This window comes from Pongo pygmaeus, chromosome 2 (assembly GCF_028885625.2).
Source record: "Pongo pygmaeus isolate AG05252 chromosome 2, NHGRI_mPonPyg2-v2.0_pri, whole genome shotgun sequence".
NCBI lineage: Eukaryota > Metazoa > Chordata > Mammalia > Primates > Hominidae > Pongo > Pongo pygmaeus.
The window spans coordinates 208646608-208671530 of record NC_085930.1 but is presented as its reverse complement, the minus strand read 5'-3'; the positions used below and the strand labels follow the sequence as shown (position 1 = coordinate 208671530).

General features: G+C 46.9%; 2 protein-coding genes across 12 annotated transcripts in view; one reads left to right on the top strand and one right to left on the bottom strand.

Annotated features, from left to right (window-relative positions):
• Positions 1-2334, bottom strand: part of FYTTD1 (forty-two-three domain containing 1) — a 38985-nt gene extending 36651 nt beyond the window's left edge. The window contains exon 1 of the mRNA XM_054480572.1: positions 1610-2334. Coding sequence (XP_054336547.1) covers positions 1610-1712 — 103 coding nt within the window. The 5' untranslated portion in view covers positions 1713-2334. The remainder of the gene's footprint in view (positions 1-1609) is intronic.
• RUBCN (rubicon autophagy regulator) overlaps positions 2334-24923 on the top strand; it is a 74476-nt gene continuing 51886 nt past the window's right edge. For 4 of the 11 annotated variants that reach the window (XM_063661393.1, XM_054480565.2, XM_054480569.2 and 1 more), the window contains exon 1: positions 14805-15050. Coding sequence is in view for 7 of the 11 variants with exons in the window: in XM_054480565.2 (XP_054336540.1) it covers positions 14986-15050 (65 nt within the window). In the remaining 4 variants the exon portion in view is untranslated. Of the gene's footprint in view, positions 2428-14776; positions 15051-24923 lie in introns of those variants that run through there. The other 7 variants (XM_054480564.2, XM_054480563.1, XM_054480566.1 and 4 more) reach the window with 5 other exon arrangements.

The window sequence follows — 24923 nt, the reverse complement described above, 5'->3', positions numbered from 1 at the left end:
TCATTATTACATTATTTCTTGGCCTTACCTCAAAAGGTTTCTCTCTTTTTTTGGGGGGGGGGGGGCGGGGGGAGACAGGGTCTCTCTTGCTCTGCCGCCCAGGCTGGAGTGCAGTGGTGCTCACTGCAACATCCGCCCGCGGGTTCCAGCTATTCTCTTGCCTTAGCTGGGATTACAGGCGCTCGGCCACCACGCCCGGCTAATTTTAGTATTTTTAGTAGACACAGGATTTCACCTTGTTGCCCGGGCTGGTCTCGAACTCCTGGGCTCAAGCCATCTGCCCGCCTCCGCCTCCGCCTTCAAAGGGCTGGGATTGCAGGCGTGAGCCACCGCGCCCAGCCCCGGCTTTCTCATTTCTTACAAGCTCAGCAAGGCAAGACTTGAGGCCAAACCTATTATTTCTGATCATTTGCTTAGTTCACAATTGGATTCTGACTGTGGCAATCCTAGAATCAATAGTTCCCATCTCACCTGGAACCAAAAATGTTCCAGATAAACCACAACAAAAGACACACAAGACAAATGGGAAGAAATGAAAACAGAAAGAAGGTTTCCAAGACGGTTATTACCCTAAAGACCGTCCTGGGAAAGGGTACGCCTCGGAATCCACTAGTCAGGTACTTTTCAAATAGCCGAAAAACTGCCGGCCAAACAGCTGGCAGAGCTGACTTACACCCAACGCCATCACTTGAATCCCGACAAAAATGTTCGTACTTTTTAGCCCACCTAAGCTAACCACAGCGGCTGGTGCCTCGGTAGTGTCAGGGCTGGATTTTAACGGAATCACCAACCTCCTGCTTTTTATCTAATCGGCAGGAAACCACGCCACCCTCTTAGATGCGCTCAAGAACCCCACGCTTTACCTGGCTTCTCAGCGAGCCGCAGCAATCATCTCTCCTTCAAAGATGTTTGCTTTTTCCCCCATTAGCCAGCTCTGAGGCCTGGAGAGGGAGACTGTGCTTTTCTAGGCAGCGCTCAATACGCAACAACATCCCACGGGCGGCCGAGCGCTGCTTCCTTTCTGACAGACGCTCCGGGGCCGCGGCCGGAGGTGGCCCCGAGAGTCGCGCCCGGCAGCCATGGCCAGCGCCGGCCTGGAACGCCCGGAGACCAGGGAAAGCTCCGGAAGCGCTGGTTTACCCGACCGCAGCCCCGGCTGGGCTCTCCAAGACCTTTCTTCAGAGAACGGCTCGGTCGGACCATTCCCCTCGCTCCCCGATAACGCCCACCGCGAACGCGCTCCGGGGAAACCCGCAGACCTCTCCTCACAAAGAGCCGGCGAGCAGCGAGCCGTAGCCCCTCTGGGGAGAAGAGACGCCCCCCGCGACCCCGCGAACCTTCGGGCCCGCAGCGCCCCGGCCCCCGCCTCCACAGCCCCTCCTCCGACAGCCGCGGCGGAGGGGACGCCCGGGTCCCTCGCGGTCCAGCCGGGCACCTGGCGTCGAGCCTGCGCTCCCGGCTGTCCTCGGGGCCTCCGCTCGGGTCCGCCCACCAGCGAGAAAACTCCGCCAGCAACTGCGGCCGACCGCCCCTGCCCCCACAAACCGCGCCGCCGGGTTCCACCCGCGCCCTCCCCCGCACTCCAACTCGGCCCAACTCGGCCCCTCACCCAAAGACATATCTATTTTGTCGAGGTTTTCATTGCTGCGGGCCTTCGGCGGCGGCGAAGAGGTCGCCGTGGCTCCCACCAACCGGGTACCAAACCGGTTCATGGCTGGAGACGTCGCGCTGGGAGCGGGCGCGGGCAAGGCCGGAGTCGCAGGCCTGCCACCTCCCACTCGCGCACGCAGCCCGCCGCACTGAGGGAGCGCGCACGCGCCGGCGCCGTCCTCGGTCTCCACCCGCGGCTGCGGGCGGGGCGGGGCGGGGCGGGGCCACCGACACTCGCGGGCGACCAGAGCGGCCCCGCGCCGTGACTCGTTCCTAGCGGCCCTCGCAGGATCGGACGAGGCATTGCAGCCGCTGCGCTGGGCGCTCGCGAGGACCGCCGTTGTGAGCAGTTCGACTTTCCGCCCAAACTGGGGGATGCTAGACCGCGGGCACCTCTGAATCTTATGCCTTCAGTGATATCATAATCCTCCGTGTCGTTCGCGTCCCTCCTGCTGCAGACAGGTCCCCTATACTTCGGTACACACGAGCCTTTCGCGCCCATTGCGATGCTGCCTCGGGAGGCAGGACAGACCCCTGCGAGTGTAGATTGCAGCTGCATCCCAGCTCCCGTCTCCCTGGCACGCTCCTCCACCTACAGCTGCGCTGAGCTGCCGCATCTGAACGCAAAGCAAACGCTGCAGTGACGGTTCCTGCGTCACCTTAACATCCAAAGTAAATGCTAAGGTTTCCCGTGTCTGTACCATCTCTCGATCGGCACTCAAAACATTTGGCACGGTGTTTACTACCCTAATAAGACCTCAGCTGCCCTCGGGCGGGGTAAGTACCTCTGTTGATGTAGCTGCATTTTCTTCTAATTCATTTGCATTGGGAATGGATAGAAGGGTTCGTTTACTTTTTAATCATCCCTACGGGAAAACAACTTAATATTTGATGAATTCCTGCATGATAACTTTTTTCCGTTTACAACATACGGTATTTCCCTCTCTTCTTACCTCATTCTCCTTCCCTGAAGTAACTGCGTTTATGTGGAAGCATTTAGGTTATATCACCCTCATACAGCTTAAAACTATCTCGGATATTTACATCTAAGGACAATACCAGATGCATTCTGTCCACCTAGAAATCTCTGTCGCCTTTCTCCTCTCCAATTCATAAAATGCAAAAATTCCTTTAGCATGGAAACGAGCCATCTCAAAACCACAGTAGCCTCTGCTTAATTTAGTCATGTCACAATATCATGTGGCTTCCAACTTCAACACCAATGACACATTTACTATTTTTTGCTTGGGGATCCCATGTTTTAAAATATTTCTTATGCATGTCACACTTAAAAATTAAAGCCAGCTGTTCCAGCTCCCCTTTCCATGCCTGAATTTAAAGCAAAGCTTGCAGTGACAATTTTGCGGTCACCTTAACAATAAAAGTAAATGTGAACGTTTCCTTTATATGCAGCATGGATAAAACCAGGAGTCTTCACACAGATTATGTTTCCAGCTGAAATCAAAGAACCATGACTTTTTTGTAAGCTAGTAGTCTTATCTTGGGGAAATGTATGATTTTTGTTAGGCTTTTGGGAATATTCTAAATAACTTCTTATTCTCAAAGGTTAAGATGTCTCTTTTTTTTCTCATGACAAAGACATAACAATATAGAAAGACTGAACCACACACCTATCAAGGGGCACAAGAAACTTTAATAGTGGAGGAAAGTTTGGACTCGGAAACTCAAGAACGATATTTGGCATGTCAAGGAGAATATCATGTATGTCCTTAGCATAATGTGCTTGATTTTACTACTCTCTCACCCTGAACCCCTTCACTTGACTGGACTGCTAAAAACTAGAGAAACTGGCTCACGCCTGTCATCCCAGCACTTTGGGAGGCCGAAGCGGGCGGATCACCAGAGGTCAGGAGTTTGAGACCAGCCTGACCAACATGGTGAAACCCCGTCTCTACTAAAAAATAAAAAAATTAGCCGGGCATGATGGCGGGCACCTGTAATCCCAGCTACTCGGGAGGCTGAGGCAGGAGAATCGCTTGAACCCAGGAGGCGGAGATTGCAGTGAGCTGAGATCGTGCCATTGCACTCCAGCCTGGGTGACACAGCAAGACTCTATCTCAAAAAAAAAAAAAAAAAAAAAAAAAAAAAACAACGACTACAGAAACTGGGTTGTGGGCCCAGACCTGAGTTTTATTGAATGACAACTTTTTCACTGACTTTAGTTATTCACTGTATGATTTTGGGAGAGTCTCTGGACCTCATACCCATCTTCAAAACCAGAAAAAGGAGTAATAATAGTGAGTATGAAAAGTATATTTAAAATCCTCTAAGCACAAGTCATTTTTCTACACATTCACCTTCTCTCACTAGAAATAACTTGTACCATCTCTGCTCATTTGTGAGAGTAAACTACAGAGAGAATCCTCAGGTTAAGTTCTTAATTTTATGGAAGAAAATTAATGCAATTAGAGTTTGGAGGCATTTTGTACTTCAGGTATTTATAGGACAGATAAAAATCCCAAATGTATAAAATCCTCCCTACCACTAATATAATAAAGATTCTCGGCCTGGTGCGGTGGCTCACGCTTGTAATCCCAGCACTTTGGGAGGCCGAGGCAGGTGGATCACTTGAGCCCAGGAGTACGAGACCAGCCTGGGCGACACAGTGAGACCCTGTCTTAAAAAAAAAAAAAAAAAAAAGATTCTCTTTTATCCTGATCTTCTCCCCCAAACCAAAGCCTTATCCCCAGTCTCTATAGTGCAAAAGGCCATGCTGCAGTATTTCATTAAACAGTCCTAGCTGTTGTGTTTCAGACTTTCAGGTGTCCCCGAGGGCTGAGAGTCTTGGGGCCTAGGAGCCATCCCCAGATTCCAGAGGGAAAGGCAAGAAAGCAAGAGTGAAGCATTTTGGGTAATGGTAGGTCTTTTCATACACAAAACAGAACAAAATAGCAACCCGAGACACACACAGTAAAAATAAAGAGGAAGACAAGCCAAGAAATTGGAACTGGGTCCTGTCCAAGAAGTCCACCAGCCAACCACAAGGGCCAGGTTAAAAGGTCAACCCTGCAATTTTCTGGGGCAGGAGAGGTAGCTATTCATTTAATCATATATTCATTGAGCATCAGGCACTGTAATAGGCCCTGGGGATTAAAATAAAAAAAAGTGAGCAAGATGGATGCACACCCTATCTTCACACAGCTTGAAGAGCAAGGAATATCTCGGCACCTGCTGTGAACAAGGCCCTGGGCTGGACGTGGGCATTCAGCCTTTGTCTGGTGTACAGCAGTTCCGCAGCTTCGCCTAAGTCAAAATAAACATGGGATCCAAGCAGTTGCCCTTTTAAAAGACTTCGTTTCACCCAATGTAGATAAAACAACCTCCAGGATTGCCAGATAAAATGCAGGGCCAGCTAAATTTGAATTTCAGATAAACAACGGACAATTGTTTAGTACAAATATGTCCCAGATTTCAGATAAACAGTGATTTTTTTTTAACTACAGTAAGTTTCGTGTAATATTTAGGATATATTTACAACAGAGAATCATTTCATTGTGTGAAATAAAATAATTGAAACTTAAAGCTGTTGAAACTTTAAATTATTCTGAGCTTTGAGAGGGACATGGCTATATGGCATGAGTCAAGCAGCATGCAGTTGTAACTTCTGCTTTTTTCTGTAAGTGATCTGGAATGATTGAGGCATGCCAGAGATAAGACCCCTGAGAACATTACACCTCCTCACAGAATATTAAAGGAATCTTCCTTGGAATGTAGCAAGTTATACTAATCAAACTGTTATAACTGTTTCTGCCTATATAAGTGAAATCTTGGCCTCCTCACTTTGGAGCACTGATCCCATTCCTTTGGAATCATGTTTCTGGATAGCTATCCTCAAGCTTTGTGCTGCAGTAAACTTTATACTTAGTAATATTTTCTGAATCTCATTATTGAAGTTTGACATTTGTTTAACTGAAATTCAGGTTTAACTGGGAGTCTTTTATTTTATTTGCTAAATCTGGCAACCTTCTCAACCTCATACTTTTCTTTCTTTCTTTCCTTTTTTGAGACAGAGTCTTACTCTGTTGCCCAGGCTGGAGTGCAGTGGCACGATCTCACTGCAACCTCCGCCTCCCAGGTTTAAGCAGTTCTTTTCCTCAACCTCCCCTATAGCTGAGATTACAGGTGCATGGCACCACGCCCAGCTAATTTTTGTATTTTTAGTAGAGACAGCGTTTCACTATGTTGGCCAGGCTGGTCTCGAACTCCTGACCTCAGGTGATCCACCCGACTCAGACTCCCAAAGTGCTGGCATTACAGGCGTGAGCCACCGCGCCCAGCTCAACCTCATAGTTTTCTGTTAACACTTTCTGGCTCCTTTTTCATAATGTACACAGAAATCTACGTTTCTTCAAAGGTAGTAAACTCTTACACACTTCACCCCTTACCTTTTTATCGGTTTGATTTGCCTTTTTTTTTTTTGAGATGGAGTTTCGCTCTTGTTGCCCAGGCTGGACTGCAGTGGCACGATCTCACCTCACCGCAACCTCTGCCTCCCGGATTCAAGAAATTCTCCTGCCTTAGCCTCCCAAGTAGCTGGGATTTCAGGCATGCGCCACCATGCTGAGCTAATTTTGTATTTTTAGTAGAGAGAGTGTTTCACCATGTTGGTCAGGCTGGTCTCGAACTCCCGACCTCAGGTGATCCACCCGCCTCAGCCTCCCAAAGTGCTGGGATTACAGGTGTGAGCCACTGCACCTGGCTTGATTTGCCTTTTAAATCCCCCTTTTCTTTTCTTTCTTTTTTTTTTGAGACGGCGTCTCTCTCTGTCGCCCAGGCTGGAGTGCAATGGCGTGATCTCGGCTCACTGCAACCTCCGCCTCCTGGATTCAAGCAATTCTCCTGCCTCAGCCTCCCGAGTAGCTGGGACTACAGGTGCGTGCCACCACGCCTGACTAAATTTTATATTTTTAATAGAGATGGGGTTTCACCATGTTGGCCAGGATGGTCTCGATCTCTTGACCTCGTGATCTGCCCACCTCGGCCTCCCAAAGTGCTGGGATTACAGGTGTGAAGCCACCGCGCCCAGCCTAAATCCCCCTTTTGTTAGTTTTGAGATATATCTGATAATAAAAGACACACACTGAAAGTATGCAGTTTATACAGGTGTACAGGATATATACCTGTGAAAACACTATGATAATCTGAATAAATATTATTATATATTCATTATTTTCTAAAGTTTTCTTGCTCACCTTTGTAATCCTTACCCCCCACCTACTATCTACGCAACTACTGATCTGTTTTCTGTTGCTGTAGATTAATTTGCATTTTCTAGTATTTTTAATAAATGGAATCATACAGTATGTACTTTTTAACTGGATTATTTCACATAGCATAATTGTTTTTTACTTGTATGCCTTTTCTTTTTCTTGCCTTATTGCACTGACTAGGGACTCTAGTATCATGTTTAATTGGAGTAGTGAAAGTGAACATCTTTGCCTTGTTCCCAACCCCAGAGGGAAAGTGTTCAGTCTTTGAACATTAAGTATGATGCTGATTTTTAAAAATGCCTTTTATTAGATTGAGGAAGTTCCCTTCTACTCCTGATTTGCTGAGAGTTAATCATGAATAAATGCTGAGTTTTATCTGATGCTTTTTCTGTATCTAGAGATTATCAAAAGGTTTTTCTTGCAAAATTTATTAATATGGCAAATTACATTGGCTATCAAATTTTGAATGTTGATTTTGTTTTTGAATGTTGATGTTCCAAATATTGCATTTTGGGGATAAACCTACTTGGTCATGGTGTATTATCCTTTTTACATGTTGTTCGATTTGACCTGCTAATATTTTGCCAAGAATTTTGTCTTTTCATGAGTGACACTGGCATGTAATTTCCTTTTCTTGTAATTTATTTGTCTGTTTCTTGTGTTAACTCATTTGCTTTTCAAAAGAGGATATCTAGAAATCATATTGATGTAATATGTATTATACCGGTATATTAAAGAAGTATGGTATAATTTATATTATATGATATATAGATAATATGTATTAGGTATAATAACTAATTATTAGCTAATATTAGTTATTTTTTATTTATTTATTTTTTAGAGTCTCACTCTGTCACCCAGGCTGGAGTCCAGTGGCGCAATCTGGACTCACTGCAACCTCTGCCTCCCAGGTTCAAGCAATTCTCCTGCCTCAGCCTCCCAAGTAGCTGGGATTACAGGCGCCCGCCACCACGCCTGGCTAATTTTTGTATTTTTAGTAGAGACGGGGTTTCACCATGTTGGTCAGGCTGGTCTTGAACTCCTGACCTCGTGATCCACCCGCCTTGGCCTCCCAAAGTTTTGGGATTACAGGCGTGAGCCACCATGCCTGGCCAATATTAGTTATTAATACACAATAGCTAATTCGTAGCTCCCTTAAACTACTTATATATACACTACAGTTTTTCTTCTCTTTTCTGTTCAATTTTTTCCATTCAACCCGTCTGCTACTGTCTTCTGCTGCAGTAGCTTTTCTTTGCCACTTTGCTGTAGCTTTCTGTCCCTCTTTTGTGTTGCCCTTTTCCTTTGTTGTAAATTTTTCCTGTTCTAGTCTTCTGCCTTTTAATCTCAAAATTTGTTTGTTCATTTATTCATTCATTCAACAGAGTTCGAGGTCCTACTATGTGCAAGACACTGTGCTAGACGCTGGGGATACTGCAGAGAACATGACAGATAGGGTTGCAGGCATAGCTGCTGCCCTTAAGAAACTCAAGACACTGTGCTAGATGCTGGGGATACCGCAGAGAACATGACAGACAGGGTTGCAGGCATAGCTGCTGCCCTTAAGAAACTCAAGAGCTCCGGAGGAGCCTGCCCACCTCAGCTAGCAAGTTTAAAGGAGCACTACTGGCCACTAAGTCCCTGTGCACCAGTTCTGTGTGAGTAGGGAACCTGCTCTGGGTGGACAAGGGAACTTGAAGGGGAATTCTTCCTGGACTCAGGGGTGGGACCTCTCAGCTTATTAGGCCTTGCCCTCCCTGGGGAAGGCAGGAGTCTTGACCACCAGGGATTCTAGATTGACTCACTGAATGACCAGCTGTGGCATTTTCCAAAGCTAAGCAAATTTACATAAAGTGCAAAATTCCCCCCATTTACATAAAACTGTTTGTTTTTCAAAGATATCCTCAATTTGTACTGGATAGATTAGTAGTCCAGGAAGGCTCAGGGAGCCAGGATTCTTGGGTCATGGGTCTTCAGGCATTCCTTCTTCTCCCAGGCTTCTTCTCTCTTTGCCCCTCAGGTTCCCTGCTCTGGGATGAGGAGCCCAGGCTGGGGGAGACTAACTAAAGCACAGCGTCTTGCACATAGCAGCCACTCAAGCTCTGGCCCTCTTCATGCAGTGGAGGGTCCCTTCTGTGCAGCTTTACTCAGCTAGAGTTGCAGGAAGCTGGGGCAGGGACAAAATGAACATTCGTCAACTATGTTAAGGATTTGCTCAGTCTAGAAATAAGATTTTTTTTTTTTTTTGAGGCAGTCTCACTTTGTCACCCAGGCTGGAGTGCAGTGGCGGGATCTCGGCTCACTGAAACCTCCGCTTCCCAGATTCAGGTGATTCTCCTGCCTCGGCCTCCCGAGTGGCTGGGATTACAGGCGTCCACCACCACGCCCAGCTGATTTTTGTATTTTTAGTAGAGATGGGGTTTCACCATGCTGGCCAGGCTGGCCTCGAACTTCTGACCTCAAGTGATCCGCCCACCTCGGCCTCCTAAAGTGCTGCAATTACAGGCGTGAGCCACTGCACTCAGCTTAGAAATAAGATTTTTAAAATTTTCATTTTAACATTAAAAATTGCACATTTTCTTTGGGAGGCAGAGGCGGGCAGATCACGAGGTCAGGAGATCGAAACCATCCTGGCTAACACGGTGAAACTCCATCTCTACTAAAAATACAAAAAATTAGCTGGGCGTGGTGGCAGGCGCCTGTAGTCCCAGGTACTCGGGAGGCTGAGGCAGGAGAATAGCTTGAACCAGGGAGGCAGAGGTTGCAGTGAGCCGAGATCGCGCCACTGCACTCCAGCCTGGGTGACAGAGCGAGACTCTGTCTCAAAAAAAAAGAAAAAGCACACATTTTTATCCATTGTTCATGGCTGGCAAAAGTGTTCCTATATAGTATTTTGGGGTTTTTTTTTTTTTTTTTTGAGACGGAGTCTTGCTCTGTTGCAGTGGTGCAATCTCTGGAGTGCAGTGGTGCGATCTCAGCTCACTGCAACGTCTGCCTCCTGGCTTCAAGGGATTCTCCTGCCTCAGCCTCCCAGGTAGCTGGGATTACAGGCACCCACAACCACGCCTGGCTAATTTTTAGTAGAGACAGGATTTCACCATGTTAGCCAGGCTGGTCTTGAACTCCTGACCTCAAGTGATCCTCCCACCTCGGCCTCCCAAGGTGCTGGGATTACCGGTGTGAGCCACCTCGCCTGGCTGGTTCCTATATAATTGAATAAATGAACCACTACTAAATGCTTAGAGGGGATGGAAATGTTGCTGTAAAGACAGAATAAAAGCTAAGTAATTAAAACTTGGCAAAATTCTTCAAAAGCTTTTAAAGTCATCTCATCAGATGAACTACTATAAGCTTTATATATGCCTAACAGAAAAAGAATTTGGTAAATCAGTAAATTTGGTAAAGTCAATGAATTGGTCATTTGGCAAAATTGGCTTAAAAGACTTTTAGAAATGCTACCTATGGGGAAAACATAAATTAATTTTAAACTATCTTTAAAGTTAATCATTACGAGATTAAAAATTTCCATGTGAAACACTAAAATTTTTGTTATATTTAGCAGGATACAGTCATAAGAAAACAAAACCATACTAAGATCATTGTTTTTTTAGGTCTCCATGAAAGCAGAACCTTGACTATTTTTTAAACTTGTAAATCTAGAGAAAAGTTGCAAAAATAGCACAATGAATACCCATATATCCTCTACTTCACCAATTATTAATGTTTTGCCACATTTGCTTTCTCTCTGTATAGAGATAGATGTTATTAGTTGCTGTTAGACAATTTGAGAGGAAGTTGCAGAAATTATGACTCTTTAGAATCTATTTCTAAGGGCTGTGTGCAGTGGCTCACATGTGTAATCCCAGCACTTTGGGAGGCTGAGATGGGCAGGTCACTTGAGGTCAGGAGTTCGAGACCAGCCTGGCCAACATGATGAAACCCCGTCTCTACTAAAAATATAAAAACTAACTGGGCATGGTGGCATGCACCTGTAATCCCAGCTACTCGGGAGGCTGAGGCAGGAGAATTGCTTGAACCCAGGAGGCACAGGTTGCAATGAGCTGAGATTGTGCCACTGCACTCCAGCCTGGGCAACACAGCAAGACTGTCTCAAAAAAAAAAAAAAAGAGAATATATTTCTAGGGATATTCCTTAACATAACCATGCTAAAATTACCAAGTTTAGAAAATTTAACATTGATGCAGTACTATTATCCAATTATGGTTCATGTTCAAATTTTGCCAATTATACTAAAAAATTTCTTTTTTTCTTTTTCTTTTCTTTCTTCTTTTTTTTTTTTTTGAGATGGAGTGTTGCCTTGTTGCCCAGGATGGAGTGCAATGGCATGATTTCAGCTCACTGCAACCTCCGCCTCCCAGGTTAAAGAGATTCTCTTGGAGTAGCTGGGATTACAGGCGTCTGCCACCATGCCCAGCTAATTTTTAGTATTTTGTATTTTCAGTGGACCCATGATCCAGCCTGAGTGACAGAGCGAGACTCCATCTCAAAAGAAAAAAAAAAAAAAGGAAGGGGTTCAGGATTATGAGGGAAAGTAGAGGGATGGGATAGGTGAATGCATGGCTAGTGCAGATTATTGTCATGTTTATTAATGGCTTTAAAGAAAATCCAGTACATGTAACTTGAGCTTGGACATATGAGAAAAAGCCTGTTTTCCAGCCTTTTTGCTACAATTTTAGTTTTAGGATTTCCTTTTTTTCCCCTGGAAACAGTCTCACTCTGTCACCCAGGGTGGAGTGCAGTGGTACAATCTCAGCTCACTGCAACCTCTACCTCACGGGTTCAAACGATTCTCATGCCTCAGCCACCCAAGTAGCTGGGATTACAGGCGTGTGCCACTACACCCGGCTATTTTTTCTTTGTATTTTTAGTAGAGACAGGATTTCACTATGTTGGCCAGGCTGGTTTCGAACTCCTGGTGTCAAGTGACCCGCCTGCCTGGGCCTCCCAGTGTTGAGATTACAGGCGTGAGCCACCGCTTCTGGCCCCTAGGATTTCCTGATAGAGCTGATTGCCTTTTTTTTTTGAGACGGAGTCTCGCTCTGTCGCCCAGGCTGGAGTGCAGTGGCGCGATCTCGGCTCACTGCAAGCTCCGCCTCTCGGGTTCATGCCATTCTCCTGCCTCAGCCTCCCGAGTAGCTGGGACTAGAGGCGCCCGCCACAGCGCCCGACTAATTTTTTGTTGTATTTTTAGTAGAGACGGGGTTTCACCGTGTCAGCCAGGATAGTCTCCATCTCCTGACCTCGTGATCTGCCCGCCTTGGCCTCCCAAAGTGCTGGGATTACAGGCGTGAGCCACCACGCCCGGCCTTTTTTTTTTTTTTTCCTTTTTTCAGACGAAGTCTTGCTCTTATCTCCCAGGCTGGAGTGCAGTAGCACGATCTCGGCTCACTGCAAGCCCTGCCTCCTGGGTTCAAGCCATTCTCCTGCCTCAGCCTCCTGAGTAGCTGGGATTACAGGCGTCTGCGACCACGCCCGGCTAATTTTTTTGTATTTTTTAGTACGCCTGTAATCCCAGCACTTTGGGAGGCCGAAGCCGGTGGATCACCTGAGGTTGGGAGTTCAAGACCGGCCTGACCAACATGGAGAAACCCTGTCCCTACTAAAAAATACAAAATTAGCCAGGCGTGGTGGCGGATGCCTGTAATCCCAGCTGCTCAGGAGGCTGAGGCAGGAGAATCACTTGAACCTGATCACAACATTGCACTCCAGTCTAGGCAACAAGAGCGAAACTCTGTCTCAAAAATAAATAAATAAATAATATGGTGTTAATTTGGGATTATACTGTATGCCAAAAAATAAAGTTCATACATTTATAGAACTAGAAGTAAGGCCAGGTATGGTGCCTCATGCCTGTAATCCCAATACTTTTTGGGTGACTGAGGCAGGAGGATTGCTTGAGCCCAGGAATTTGAGACCAGCTTAGGCAACATAGTGAGACCCTGTCTCTACCAAAAATTAAAAAAAAAAAAAATTAGCTGGGCATAGTGGCACTGCCTGTGGTCCCAGCTACTTGGGAAGCTGAGGTGAGAGGATCCGCTTGAGGAGGTTGAAGCTGCAGTGAGCTGTGGTAGCGCCACTGCACCCCAGCCTGGGTGACAGAGCAGGACTGCGTCTCCAAAAAGAGAAGAAAGTCACAGAAGATAGAGAAATCCCAATGAGTAATATTGCCCCTTTCTTAAAGAAGTATAATCGTTTAGTAGGAAAATGAGAAAGTTTAAAGCGAATATTTTTTAACCTAAATGAAATCATAAATTGCTTTAAGAGGCTCTTTCATTTCATTTTTAATTGCCAAAACACTTTTCTCGTTTGAAAATACCTAAAAGCCATATATTATTTTAATAGAGTCATTAGTTTTTCACGGAGTTATTCTTGATCCCTCTTTCTCCCTCACTTGCCACAGTCAGTCCTTTATAGAGTAGTGCTGATTCTGTTGCCTTCACATTGCTCTAATCTGAGCCTCCTTGTTCTCTTCAACCGCTGCTGTAGTTTAAGCCTGGGTTTGCAAACTAGCAACTCAAGGGCCACCTTTAGCCTACAGACAACCTGTGTTTGGCCTGTGCAAAGTTGAAAGTTTAAAAAATTTGTTGTCAACGTTTAAAAATTTGGAAGTTGTGCTTAAAAATGCAGATCCTAGCTTCTCTTAAAAAATCAAAATATCATAGCTAGGTGTGGTGGCTCGCACCTGTAGTTCCAGCTATTCAGGAGGCTGAGGAAGGACTGCTTGAGCCCAGGAGTTCCAGGCTGCAGGGAGCTATGATTGCGCCACTGCACCCCAGCCTGGGCGACAGAGAGAGACCCCCGTCTTTGAAAAAGAAAAAAGAGAAACCAGAGTATCTGGCAACCCTAGGCCCACGTTTCTTTCAACTGGTTCGCTTCACTTCTTAGCATTACTTGGTTATCCCCCATAAGGATGACCAGTCTCCTCTATCTAGCCTTCCACCGTTACCTCAATATAGTATTATATCTGCCCCATCTCCTGTCCACATTGTCAAAAGTGGCTTTCTCATCAGATTCGATCAAATCACTTCTTGATTTGCATATGCTTGATTTGCTGATTGTTTTCAGGATAAAATCCAAACTCCTTAAAATGGCATTTCATGATCTGGTTTCCCCGCACCAGAATGCCCACACCTGCAGTTCCCAAGCCAGCACTTCCTTGCTTGTATCTGCCGTGTTGCTCTCTCCACCTTCTCTTCTTTCTCCTGGCTAACCCGTACTCAGCCTTCAAAACTCTGCGTTGACATCCATCTTCCGAGAGCCCCCAGAAGCCTTTCTCTCCTGCTCTTTTATGACCCCAAAGCAACCTGTGCTCTTGTTTGTGAGCGCTTCATTTAAATGCTCGAGGTCTCCAAACACCACCAGCGGACATTAAGCCACGGCGGGCTGAGTGGGGTTAATCGTAACGGGATTACATTAGCGTTACTGCCTAGTCTACATCTCGGAGTGAGTTCGGTCCCCAGCATGTAATGTCATGGGGGTGAGTAAGGGTCCGTCCCGGCACGGATCCCTGAGACCACTGTCCCCAGCCGCTTGCAAGCCGGCCCAGCCAACCACCGGGTGCGTAGTAATCCACGAGCGCGGCCTGGGATTGGAGGGCGCGGCCTGCGGGAGCGGCCTGGGATTGGAGGGCGAGGCCTGCGGGAGCGGCCTGGGATTGGAGGGCGAGGCCTGCGGGAGCGGCCTGGGGTTGGAGGGCGCGGCCTGCGGGAGCGGCCTGGGGTTGGAGGGCGCGGCCTGCGGGAGCGGCCTGGGATTGGAGGGCGCGGCCTGCGGGAGCGGCCTGGGATTGGAGGAGCGCGGTCTGCGAGCGCGGCCTGGGATTGGAGGGCGCGGCCTGCGGGAGGGGCCTAGCCTCGGAGGGCTTGCCGGGAGCTGTAGTCCCCGGAGCCGGAAGTGGGGGTGGCCGGGATAGAAGCCGCAGCCCAGGCGGCAGTCGCTGCCGCTGCCGCCGCCCGGGTGTAGCGCATCACCCGGAGCCCACTGGCCGCAGGTGCGTCCTCCGGCCCCAGGGGGCCCCGGGAGCCCTGAAGGGCGAAGCGGCAGGGACGCCTCTCTTGGGGAAGAGGCGGCCTCGCCGCCCCGGATGCGGCCGGAGGGCGCGGGAATGGAGCTCGGAGGCGGCGAGGAGCGCCTGCCTGAGGAGAGCAGGTGGGCTGGGAGCCGCCGCGGAGTCGGGGCAGCGACAGGCGCCGGAGCCCCGGGAGGCTTGGGAGGGCGCGGGGTCACGGAGAGAAGGGCCGGGCGCGACGAGTCTTGAGGACGACGGCTGCGGAGGACTTGTTTGGGAAGCACTTCGCAGAGGAGGGACGGGCGGGGCGGGGATGGGACGAAGGAACGGGCTTAGGGTGAGGAGGGTGGGTGGGATTTGCGGAGGGCAAGGGCAGCAGAGGAGGGTGAAGCTCAGATCCAAGACTGCTGGAGAGGAGGTGGCTGCTGAGAGACTGGGCGAAGAGGCCAGAGGGGTGCAGTGAGGTTTTACAGGCCAGAGTCTATAGATAGGGGCAGGGCACCACCCTGACTGAAACTTGCCGTGACAGCAAGTGGGGCCAACGCGAAGAGGATGTGAGAATTCCTGGGAGCAGAGGTGAAGCGTTATGAGTGGCCTCGGAAGAAGCTTAGGCAGAGATGAGCGTGGGGATGAAGGCGAGGAGAGCCTGGGGAGAAAGTGAGCGAGTGTCATGGCAGTGCGGTGGGGGCGGGGGCTGCTAATGAGACCAGAAACTCTGCACTTTGTCATTGCCGAATCCCTGTCAGAGAGTGGCAGGACCTCTGTGTCATTTCCTTTTCGTCTTCAAACCTGTCACTTCTTCCTCACAATGCAAACGAAGCAAGTTCACATTTATTTATATGGAACCATGTCAGAAAGCTCATATCTTCTAGAAATTGGGGGATTTAAAATATAAAAACTACTTTGGACCGGGTGCGGTGCCTCACACCTGTAATTCCAGCACCTTGGGGGAGGCCGAGGCGGGTCGCTTGAGTCCAGGAGTTTGAGACCAGCCTAGGTAACCTAGGGAGATCCCCGTCTCTACAAAAATACAAAAATTAGCTCGGCGTGGTGGTGCTCACCTGTGGTGCCAGCTACTCGGGAGGCTGAGGCGAGAGGATCACTTGAGTCCAATAGGTCGAGGCTGCATTGAGCCGAGATCGCACCACTACACTCCAGCCTGGGCGACAGAGGAAGACCCTGTCTTCAAAAAACAAAAAGCCGAAAAAACCCCGAACTACTTTGACTAAATGATGAATCGGAGTCTGTAGAGATGCCTTCCATATTTAGGGTTTGCTTCATTAATAACTCTGGTCTTAATCTTTTAAAGAGGCTGGAATGCTGACAGGTGAGAGCAGGAATGTGGCTTAAGGGAGTCATACTTGACATTTATTATTTTATTTTTATTTTATTTTTTGAGACAGAGTCTCACCCTGTCCCCCAGACTGGAGCGCAGTGCCGTGAACACGGCTCACTGCAGCCTCCAACTCTTGGGCTCAAGCGATTATACTATCTCAGCTTCCCAAGTAGCTGGGGATATAGGTGCCAGCTACCACATCTGGCTAATTTTAAAAACTTTTTTGTAGAGACAGGGTCTCACCATATTGCCCAGGCTCAAGCGATTCTCCACCCCACGTCGGCCTCCCAAAGTGCTGGAATTACAGGTGTGAGCCACCAAGCCTGACCTCACTTGACATTTAGAAACAGTTGCAGATATAATGATGGTCTCAGGAGCAGCTGGGATCCAAAAACTAGAAGCAGAATATTTACCTCTGAGAAAATATCAACAAGGGAAGATTTATGAGATGTTCCTGGGTGAAGACTTGGTATTTTTAAGGGTGACTCTACTTTTATGTGCAAAGTGGCCTGTTGAACAAAACCTGGACTGACAAGACTTTGGGGCTCCTGCCTGAGATCTGAGAATGATTTGTGCCAAGTGAAACTGAACATCTTACTTCCCTTTTCCATGTTTCAGTTTCTGCTTTGCCTATTTGTCTATTTTTTCTTCCTGCAGATGTCTGTGACGTGCTTCATGTGAAAGGTCTCATGTAAATTCTAAACAAGTTTTAGGGTTATTTTGATTTCCCTCTACCACTTCATGTGAGGGAGGCTGGGTTAGTTATTTTTTTAATGTATGTAACAAACGCACATTACCACATGTATGTAACAATACCACATGCCAGGTATTGTTTTAAGGTATTAAGATATGAATACTGTGTTAACTTCTTTAATCCCTATAACTATTGTATGTGGTCGGTACTACTGTTATCACTATGTCACAGATGAGAAAGCTGAGAAATGGACAGGGTAAGTAACTTGCCAAGGTTGTACAGCGAATCCCTGGCAGAACTGGATTCAAACCCAGGCAGTTCGGCACCAGAGTCTGCGCTTTTTTTTTTTTTCCTTTTTTTAGAGACAGGGTTTCACTATGTTGCCTAGGCTGGTCTCAAACTCCTGGGCTCAAGATATTCTCCAGCCTTGGCCTCTCAAAGTGCTGAGGTTACAGGCATGAGCAACGGCCCAAGAGACTGTACTTTTTTTTTTTTTTTTTTTTTGAGATAGAGTCTTGCTCTGTCGCCAAGGCTGGAGTGCAGTGGCACCGTCTTGGTTCACTACAACCTCCGCCTCCCGGGTTCAAGCAATTCTCCTGCCTCAGCCTCCCAAGTAGCTGGGATTACAGGTGACCACCACCACGCCCAGCTAATTTTTTGTATTTTTAGTAGAGACGGGGTTTCGCCATGTTGGCCAGGCTGGTCTCAAACTCCTGACCTCAGATGATCTACCAGCCTCGGCCTTCCAAAGTGCTGGGATTACAAGCGTGAGCCACCGCGCCTGGCCCGAGTCTGTACTTTTAATACTTACTCTATGCTGCCTCTCACTATGATAATAGTGACGAAGGAAGTATAAGATAGTGAATCAATTTCACAGCATTCTGTGCCTGTCATTCAGACCAGTAGGACAGCTCCTTTGCAGAATCTTTTCCTGTCTTTTATTCTTTTTATGATTGCCTCTTAACCAAAAAACTTTAATCAAAACTTAATTGTAGTAGTGGGGTTATCCTCACAAAGTCACTCACGTCATTGTTATAGGCATACTGTGTTGGTGGCTGGGTTAATTCAGAATGCGTCGTTTAATGAGGCTTCATGGTACTGATGGCCTCCTTAGCTCCAGATACACAACTGGTAAATACATTCCTTATGCCTATTAATTGAGGCTTTGTGACTGAGTTACTGCAAACATAACCTTTCTATGGCCAATGAAATACCCGGTTCAGAAACAGTCTTCTTGATGAGATAGCATCATTTTTATTTATTTATTTATGTATTTTAAAGATAGGGTCTCACTGTGTCACTCAGGCTGGAGTACAATAGTGCAATCATAGCTCACTGCAGCCTCAAACTCCTGGGCTCAGGTGATCTTCCCGCTTCAGCCTCCTCAGTAGCTAGGACTACAGGTGTGTGCCACCACTCCCAGCTAATTTTTTATTTTTTCAGATTTTTTGTAGTGACAGAGTCTCACCACGTTGCCTAGGCTAGTCTCAAACTCCTGGCCTCAAGGGATCTTGCCGCCTTGGCCTCCCAGAGCACTGGGATTACAAGCATGAGCCACTGTGCCCAGCCAGTAGTGTCATTTTAAAAATGAAGGATGAAACTTTTCAGTATATTTTCCTTAAGTAGTTGATATAATGAAATGTGAATAAGCTTTAATGTCAGACCTGCATTTGAATCCTAGTTCAATTAATTTGGCTTAACTTGATCAAGTTACTTAACCTGCCTGAGTAGGAAGAATAATGCTTTCCTGCCTGAGAAGTTTTGAGGATTCAATAAAACAATGTGCATAAAGCTCCTGAGAGCCTGATACGTAGGAAGTAGAAAAAATGTCGAATCCATCCCCTGCTAGTCTTTTTGAAATAAGGCGAGTGTCTCCCCCACACGTGACTGTTTGCAAGGGCATCACTTGTTCTTCCTCTTTCCAGTGGCTCCTTCATCTGAGTTGAACACATTGGGACCCAGAGTGTTGGCTTAGCTTCCCACTTACCCCGGGAGTGTGCTTATGTGATGGGCTTCCCTATTGTTTTCCGTCTAGCTATCACTCCAGCAAGATGCTGTGGAGCTTAGAGATGATACTTCACTTTCCCTCCGTTTCCTAAATGCCAGTTATTTTGAGGTTGCCTGGTGAAACTACTACACTACGCTGGGCGCGGTGGCTCAACGCCTGTAACCCCAACACTTTGGGAGGCCGAGGCGGGTGGATCACGAGGTCAGGAGATCGAGACCATCCTGGCTAACACGGTGAAACCCCGTCTCTACTAAAATACAAAAAATTAGCCGGGCATGGTGGCGGGCGCCTGTAGTCCCAGCTACTGGGGAAGCTGAGGCAGGAGAATGGCGTGAACCCGGGAGGCGGAGCTTGCAGTGAGCCGAGATTGTGCCACTGCACTCCAGCCTGGGCAACAGAGCGAGACTCCGTCTCAAAAAAACCAAACTACTAGACTGGTAAACTGCTAAAGGAATGGTCTTTCTGGCATTGCTCTGTCTCCCTAGACCACCTTGGCCATGCAGTCTACTGCTGAGCTTGCAACTCAGGTACATGCACTGCTCAGTGCTCCTGGCACCGTGATCCAGATACAGTCAGAATTCAAGGAGTAAGATCCATTTTAGCATCTCCAAACTAAGCTTATTCCACTGACCAAAACCTGCCACTCCTCTCATCTCTGTTAATAGCATTTTGCACTCACTCAACAAGCCAGAGTGTCAGAGTGACATTCGACATTTCGCTCTTCTCCGGTTCCCATATCTGAGCAGTCACCAGGGTCTAAAATTCTGTTCCTAATTTTTCTTTTGAAGCCTTCTTTTTCTCTCCATTTCCAAATATAATGGCTTATAGTACTAAAAAATCTAGGGTGTACTGTTGCTTCAGAAATGCCCAAATATGGGTGTTCACATTAAGAATTTGTCTCTGTCTCTGGGCTCTGCTTCCTGATGTGTTGTTTTCATTCTCAGGTAGATGCTTCTACAGGTTACCGTAGCAACTCCAAGCTTAGCAATACCAGCAACAAGAAAGATGCAGTCCCAGCAGCTCTAGCAAAAGCAAAAATCCCGGGGCTGACTCTTTTTGGACTGACTTGAGTTATGTTTCTGTTCTTGTGGTCAGGGTATGGGCTATTCTGCTTAGTCAGGCCTAAGTTATGTGCCCAACCCTGGATCCTAAGGGAGGGTGAGATCTTGGAACCTCATGGACCAGAGTAAGTGGAGAGAGGTGGTTCCTCAGCGGAAAATCAGGGTTCTGTTACCAAAATAAAGGAACAAATTCTGGGCAGATATGAACAGTTTATTCACTGTAGACCCATATAATCTCTTGGGGATTACCTCAGTAGCTTCTTAACTAATCTTCCAACCCGAATTTAGTCCCAATTCCAGATAGCCTCACCTTGCTATTAGTTTAATTTTTCAGAACAAAGCTACTATAATATTTTACTCGGGGATGTTCAGTGGTTCCTGGACTTGGTGGCTCATGCCTGTCATCCCAGCACTTTGGGAGGCGGAGGTGGGTGGGTCACCTGAGGTCAGGAGCTCGAGACCAGCCTGGTCAATATGGCAAAACGCTGTCTCTACTAAAAATACAAAAAATTAGCCAAATGTGGTTATGCACGCCTGTAATCCCAGCTACTCAGGAGGCTGAGGCAGGAGAATTGCTTGAACCCGGGAGGCGGAGGTTGCAGTGAGCCCAGGTGGTGCCACTGCACTCCACCCTGCACAACAGATCGAGACTGTCTCAAAAAACAGTCTGTAGTCCTAGCTGCTCGGGAGGCTGAGGCAGGAGAATGGCGTGAGCCCGGGAGGCGGAGCTTGCAGTGAGCCGAGATTGCGCCGCTGCACTCCAGCCTGGGCGACAGAGCGAGACTCCGTCTCAGAAACAACAAACAAAACAACAACAACAAAAAAACAAAAGCAATGTTCTGTGGTTTTCCCATTGAAAATAGAATATCTTCTATGTCAAAACACCTCACCCGGGTATTGAATCTTTTTTTTTTTTTTTTTTTGAGATGGAGTCTCGCTCTGTTGCCCAGGCCGGAGAGCAGTAGCACAATCTCGGCTCACTGCAAGCTCCGCCTCCCGGGTTCACGCCATTCTCGTGACCTCGTGACCCGCCCTCCTCGGCCTCCCAAAGTGCTGGGGTTACAGGCGTGAGCCACCGCGCCTGGCCTGAATCTTTATGTTAGTACTTAATGAAGTTTCCAATTACAAAACCATGGCACACTCACCCACTCTCACATCTTTCTCGCCATTCTCATTCTTGCTTTTCTACACTCACTGCAGTACCTCCCTCTTTGCCTGGAGAGCTCTTAGTCGTCCCTTGAGTGACGCTCCTTTAGAAGTCATCCCTCTCTGTTAGAGCACATCTGACCTCTCCCTTCATAGCATGGTTATGTAAGTGCCCATTTCCCCCATTACGTCCTGAATTCTCCGACAGATGGGACTCTTGCTGTTTAACGCTATAACGCCTCTTTAAGCACCAGTGCCTAGCCCAGTGCCTGACATGTAGTTGGTGTTCAGTGAATATTTGAGGAATGAAGACATTAACGTTGTGGTCATCCCTCTTACAGTTGGGCAGATGCTAGTGGAACTGTTCATTGGAAGCGCCACTTTCTTTTTTTTTTATTCTCACTTTTTATTAATATATATTTTGAGATTATAAATATTTCTCTGAACACTGCAAAGTATTCTATAAGTTATAATGCTGTTCTAGTGTTGTTATTAAATTTCTACATATTCTGCAATTTAGTTTGGATTTTTTCTTTTTTCTTTTTTAAATTTTATTATTATTATACTTTAAGTTTTAGGGTACATGTGCACAACGTGCAGGTTTGTTACATATGTATACATGTGCCATGTTGGTGTGCTGCACCCATTAACTCGTCATTTAGCATTAGCATTAGGAAGTGCCACTTTCTTCCGATTTCTCCTATTCATTTTCACTTTTTCACATTTTTAAATTTCCTGTTTTCTTTCTTTCCCATCCCTCTTTGATTATTCTAAGGGTTAACAGTTTACATAGAACTGGTAGCAAAGCAGGATGATCACATGATTTTAAAGCAAACTAGCAATTGCTAGTTCGATTTTTAGTACAAAAATTACAGAAACATACCCTTGAAGCTTTTGGGGAAGCTGCTGTTGTCAGAACCCAGGAGGGGACTGCAAGGACTCTAAGCCTGAAGCTTTTCTCAGTATTCCTGTCTCCACAGCTGTTTCTGTTTTTTAAAGGGTTCTCACATTGTTGCCCAAGCTAGACTTGAACTTTTGAGGTCAGGCAGTCCTCCCGCTTCAGCCTCCTGAGGAGCTGGGACTACAGGCATGTGCCACTGTGCCCAGCGTAGGTGGGGCAGTCCTCCTGCTTCAGTCTCCCAAGGAGCTGGTACTACAGGCATGTGCCACCGTGCCCAGCATAGGTCAGGCAGTCCTCCTGCTTCAGCCTCCTGAGGAGCTGGGACTACAGGCATGTGCCACTGTGCCCAGCATGCCTTTTACCTTTAAATCATCTACCTGAAACTGAAAAGACTGAAACACTTTGTCTTTCCTCCCGTGCCATTGCTATTAAAGTGGTGTTGTGTGCCTGCTTTATCTTGTTTGTAAAGCATTCTGCTACCTAGACAGTATAAGATCAGCCTGGTGAAGTAATAAGATTGTCTTTCTTATATGTCTCATGAAATCAGCCTTATTGTGCTGCAGTAAAACCTTGACAGTTTCTTCCATTCCGTCAAGCAGATTTAAGTCTTTACCATATAAAAGTCATATCCAATATTTGAGGAAGTCCTTCCTAGCTTTCCTACTTCAGTGAGAGGACCAACAGCATCAACAGGGCCTTGCAATCCATGCTTACCCACAGACCTGACCTTGGTTTAAACGCAGTGGAGATACTCTTTGGATGTGGAACACTGTAACCAAACTTCATTATGCTGCAGACTGTCCAATCTTTTACAATTTTTGGCAGAATTTTCTTTTTAAGCAGAATGGGTAAGAAGGCTTTATTCTAGGTACCCTTCCTGATTTTGTTGGATTTATTAGATTTATGCAATGGAAGTTCACAGGGGGAAAATGACAGAGAAAAGAGAATATTATTCTCTGCTCTATGATAATACTTCCCCTAGATTGTCAGTTACACCCTCCTCTGTGAAGCAATTGTTGTCTCCATTTTACAGTGAGGGAATTGAAGCTTCAAGAGTTTAAATGGCTTGGTCAAGAATGTGGATCTAGGCCAGGTGAGGTGGCTCACGCCTGTAATCCCAGCACTTTGGGAGGCTGAGGCAGGCAGATCATTTGAAGTCAGCCTGGCCAACATGGTGAAACCCCATTTCTACTAAAAATACAAAAATTAGCTGGGCATGGTGTCAGGCACCTGTAATCTCAGCTACTTGGGAGGCTGAGGCAGGAGAATCATTTGAACCCAGGAGGCGGAGGTTGCAGTGAGCTGAGATCGCACCACTGCCCTCCAGCCTGGGCGACAGAGCAAAACTCAGTCTCAAAAAAAAAAAAAAAATAGAATGTGCATCTAGTTTGTGAGCAGCTAAGATTCAAATTCAAATTCAGTTTGAATGACTATGATGTCTATTTTCTTTCTACTGGGTGACATTTTCTTCCTGCTTATTAAAATACAAAAGATCTGTAATCCCAGCACTTTGGGAGGCTGAGGCAGGCGGATCATGAGGTCAGGAGTTTGAGACTAGCCTGACCAACATGGTGAAACCCCGTCTCTATTAAAAAATACAAAAATTAGCTGGGCGTGGTGGCGGGTGCCTGTAATCCCCAGCTATTTGGGAGGCTGAGGCAGGAGAATCGCTTGAACCCAGGAGGCGGAGGTTGCAGTGAGCCGAGATCGCACCACTGCCCTCCATCCTGGGTGACAGAGCGAGACTCTGTCTCAGAAATAAAATAGGCCAGGCGCAGTGGCTCACACCTGTAATGCCAGCATTTTGGGAGGCTGAGGTAGGTGGATCACGTGGTCAGGAGATCGAGACCATCCTGGCTAACACGGTGAAACCCCGTCTCTACTAAAAATACAAAAAATTAGCCAGGCGTGGTGGCGGGCACCTGTAGTCCCAGCTACCCGGGAGGCTGAGGCAGGAGAATGGTGTGAACCCCAGGAGGCAGAGCTTGCAGTGAACCAAGATCACACCACTGCACACCACCCTGGGCAACAGAGCGAGACTCCGTCTCAAAAAATAAAAAAATAAAATAAAATACAAAAGAAATAGAAGATACATAGTCCCTTTCCTTCAGGAAACAAGCTATATAATATTAAATAACAGTCTTAAAGTATTTTTAGAAGGAATGGTATAGCGACATCATACGCTTTTGGAGTTCTAATAAGGGAGCTATAGTGGGTCAGATTATTTAGAACCTTTTGAGAGAAAGTTGAATTAGAGCTGGACCTGAATCCCTGAATGGGGTGAGAACAGGCGTTCCAGGTGGAGAGCTCTGCATGAATAAGGTCATGGCATTAGAGTGAGGTTGGCACGTTTGTAATAGTGTGTAATAAGGTCCCTGTACCTAACCTGAGGAGTACTGGGCAGCAAAGTTGGTGTTTAGATTGGGGCCAATGATGGAGAATTTTTCACCTCCATGCTAAGGAGTTTGTTGGTGGTTAGGTTTCTGACATAAGGGATTTTTCATCCGTATGTTAAATCCACTGATTGTTGAAATTCAATACATTTGATGTTACTCAGGTGTTAAATAGGTGTCGAATTACAAAGCACACCTACAGGTACTGCTTATTCCCTCCTAGACATTAAGATTCTCCTTTGGCTGCGTGCAGTGGCTCACGTCTGTAATCCTAGCACTTTAGGAGGCCGAGTCAGATGGTTGCTTGAGCCCAAGAGTTTGAGACCAGTCTCAGCAACATAGTAAGACTCTGGTCTCTACCAAAAAAAAAAAAAAAAAAAAAGATTCTCCCGTCAGCCATGAAATGTATGGAACTGGCCAATGGTTACATTCTCCCAGGTGCTCCAGAGCTGAGAGACTATATAAGAGGGTCAA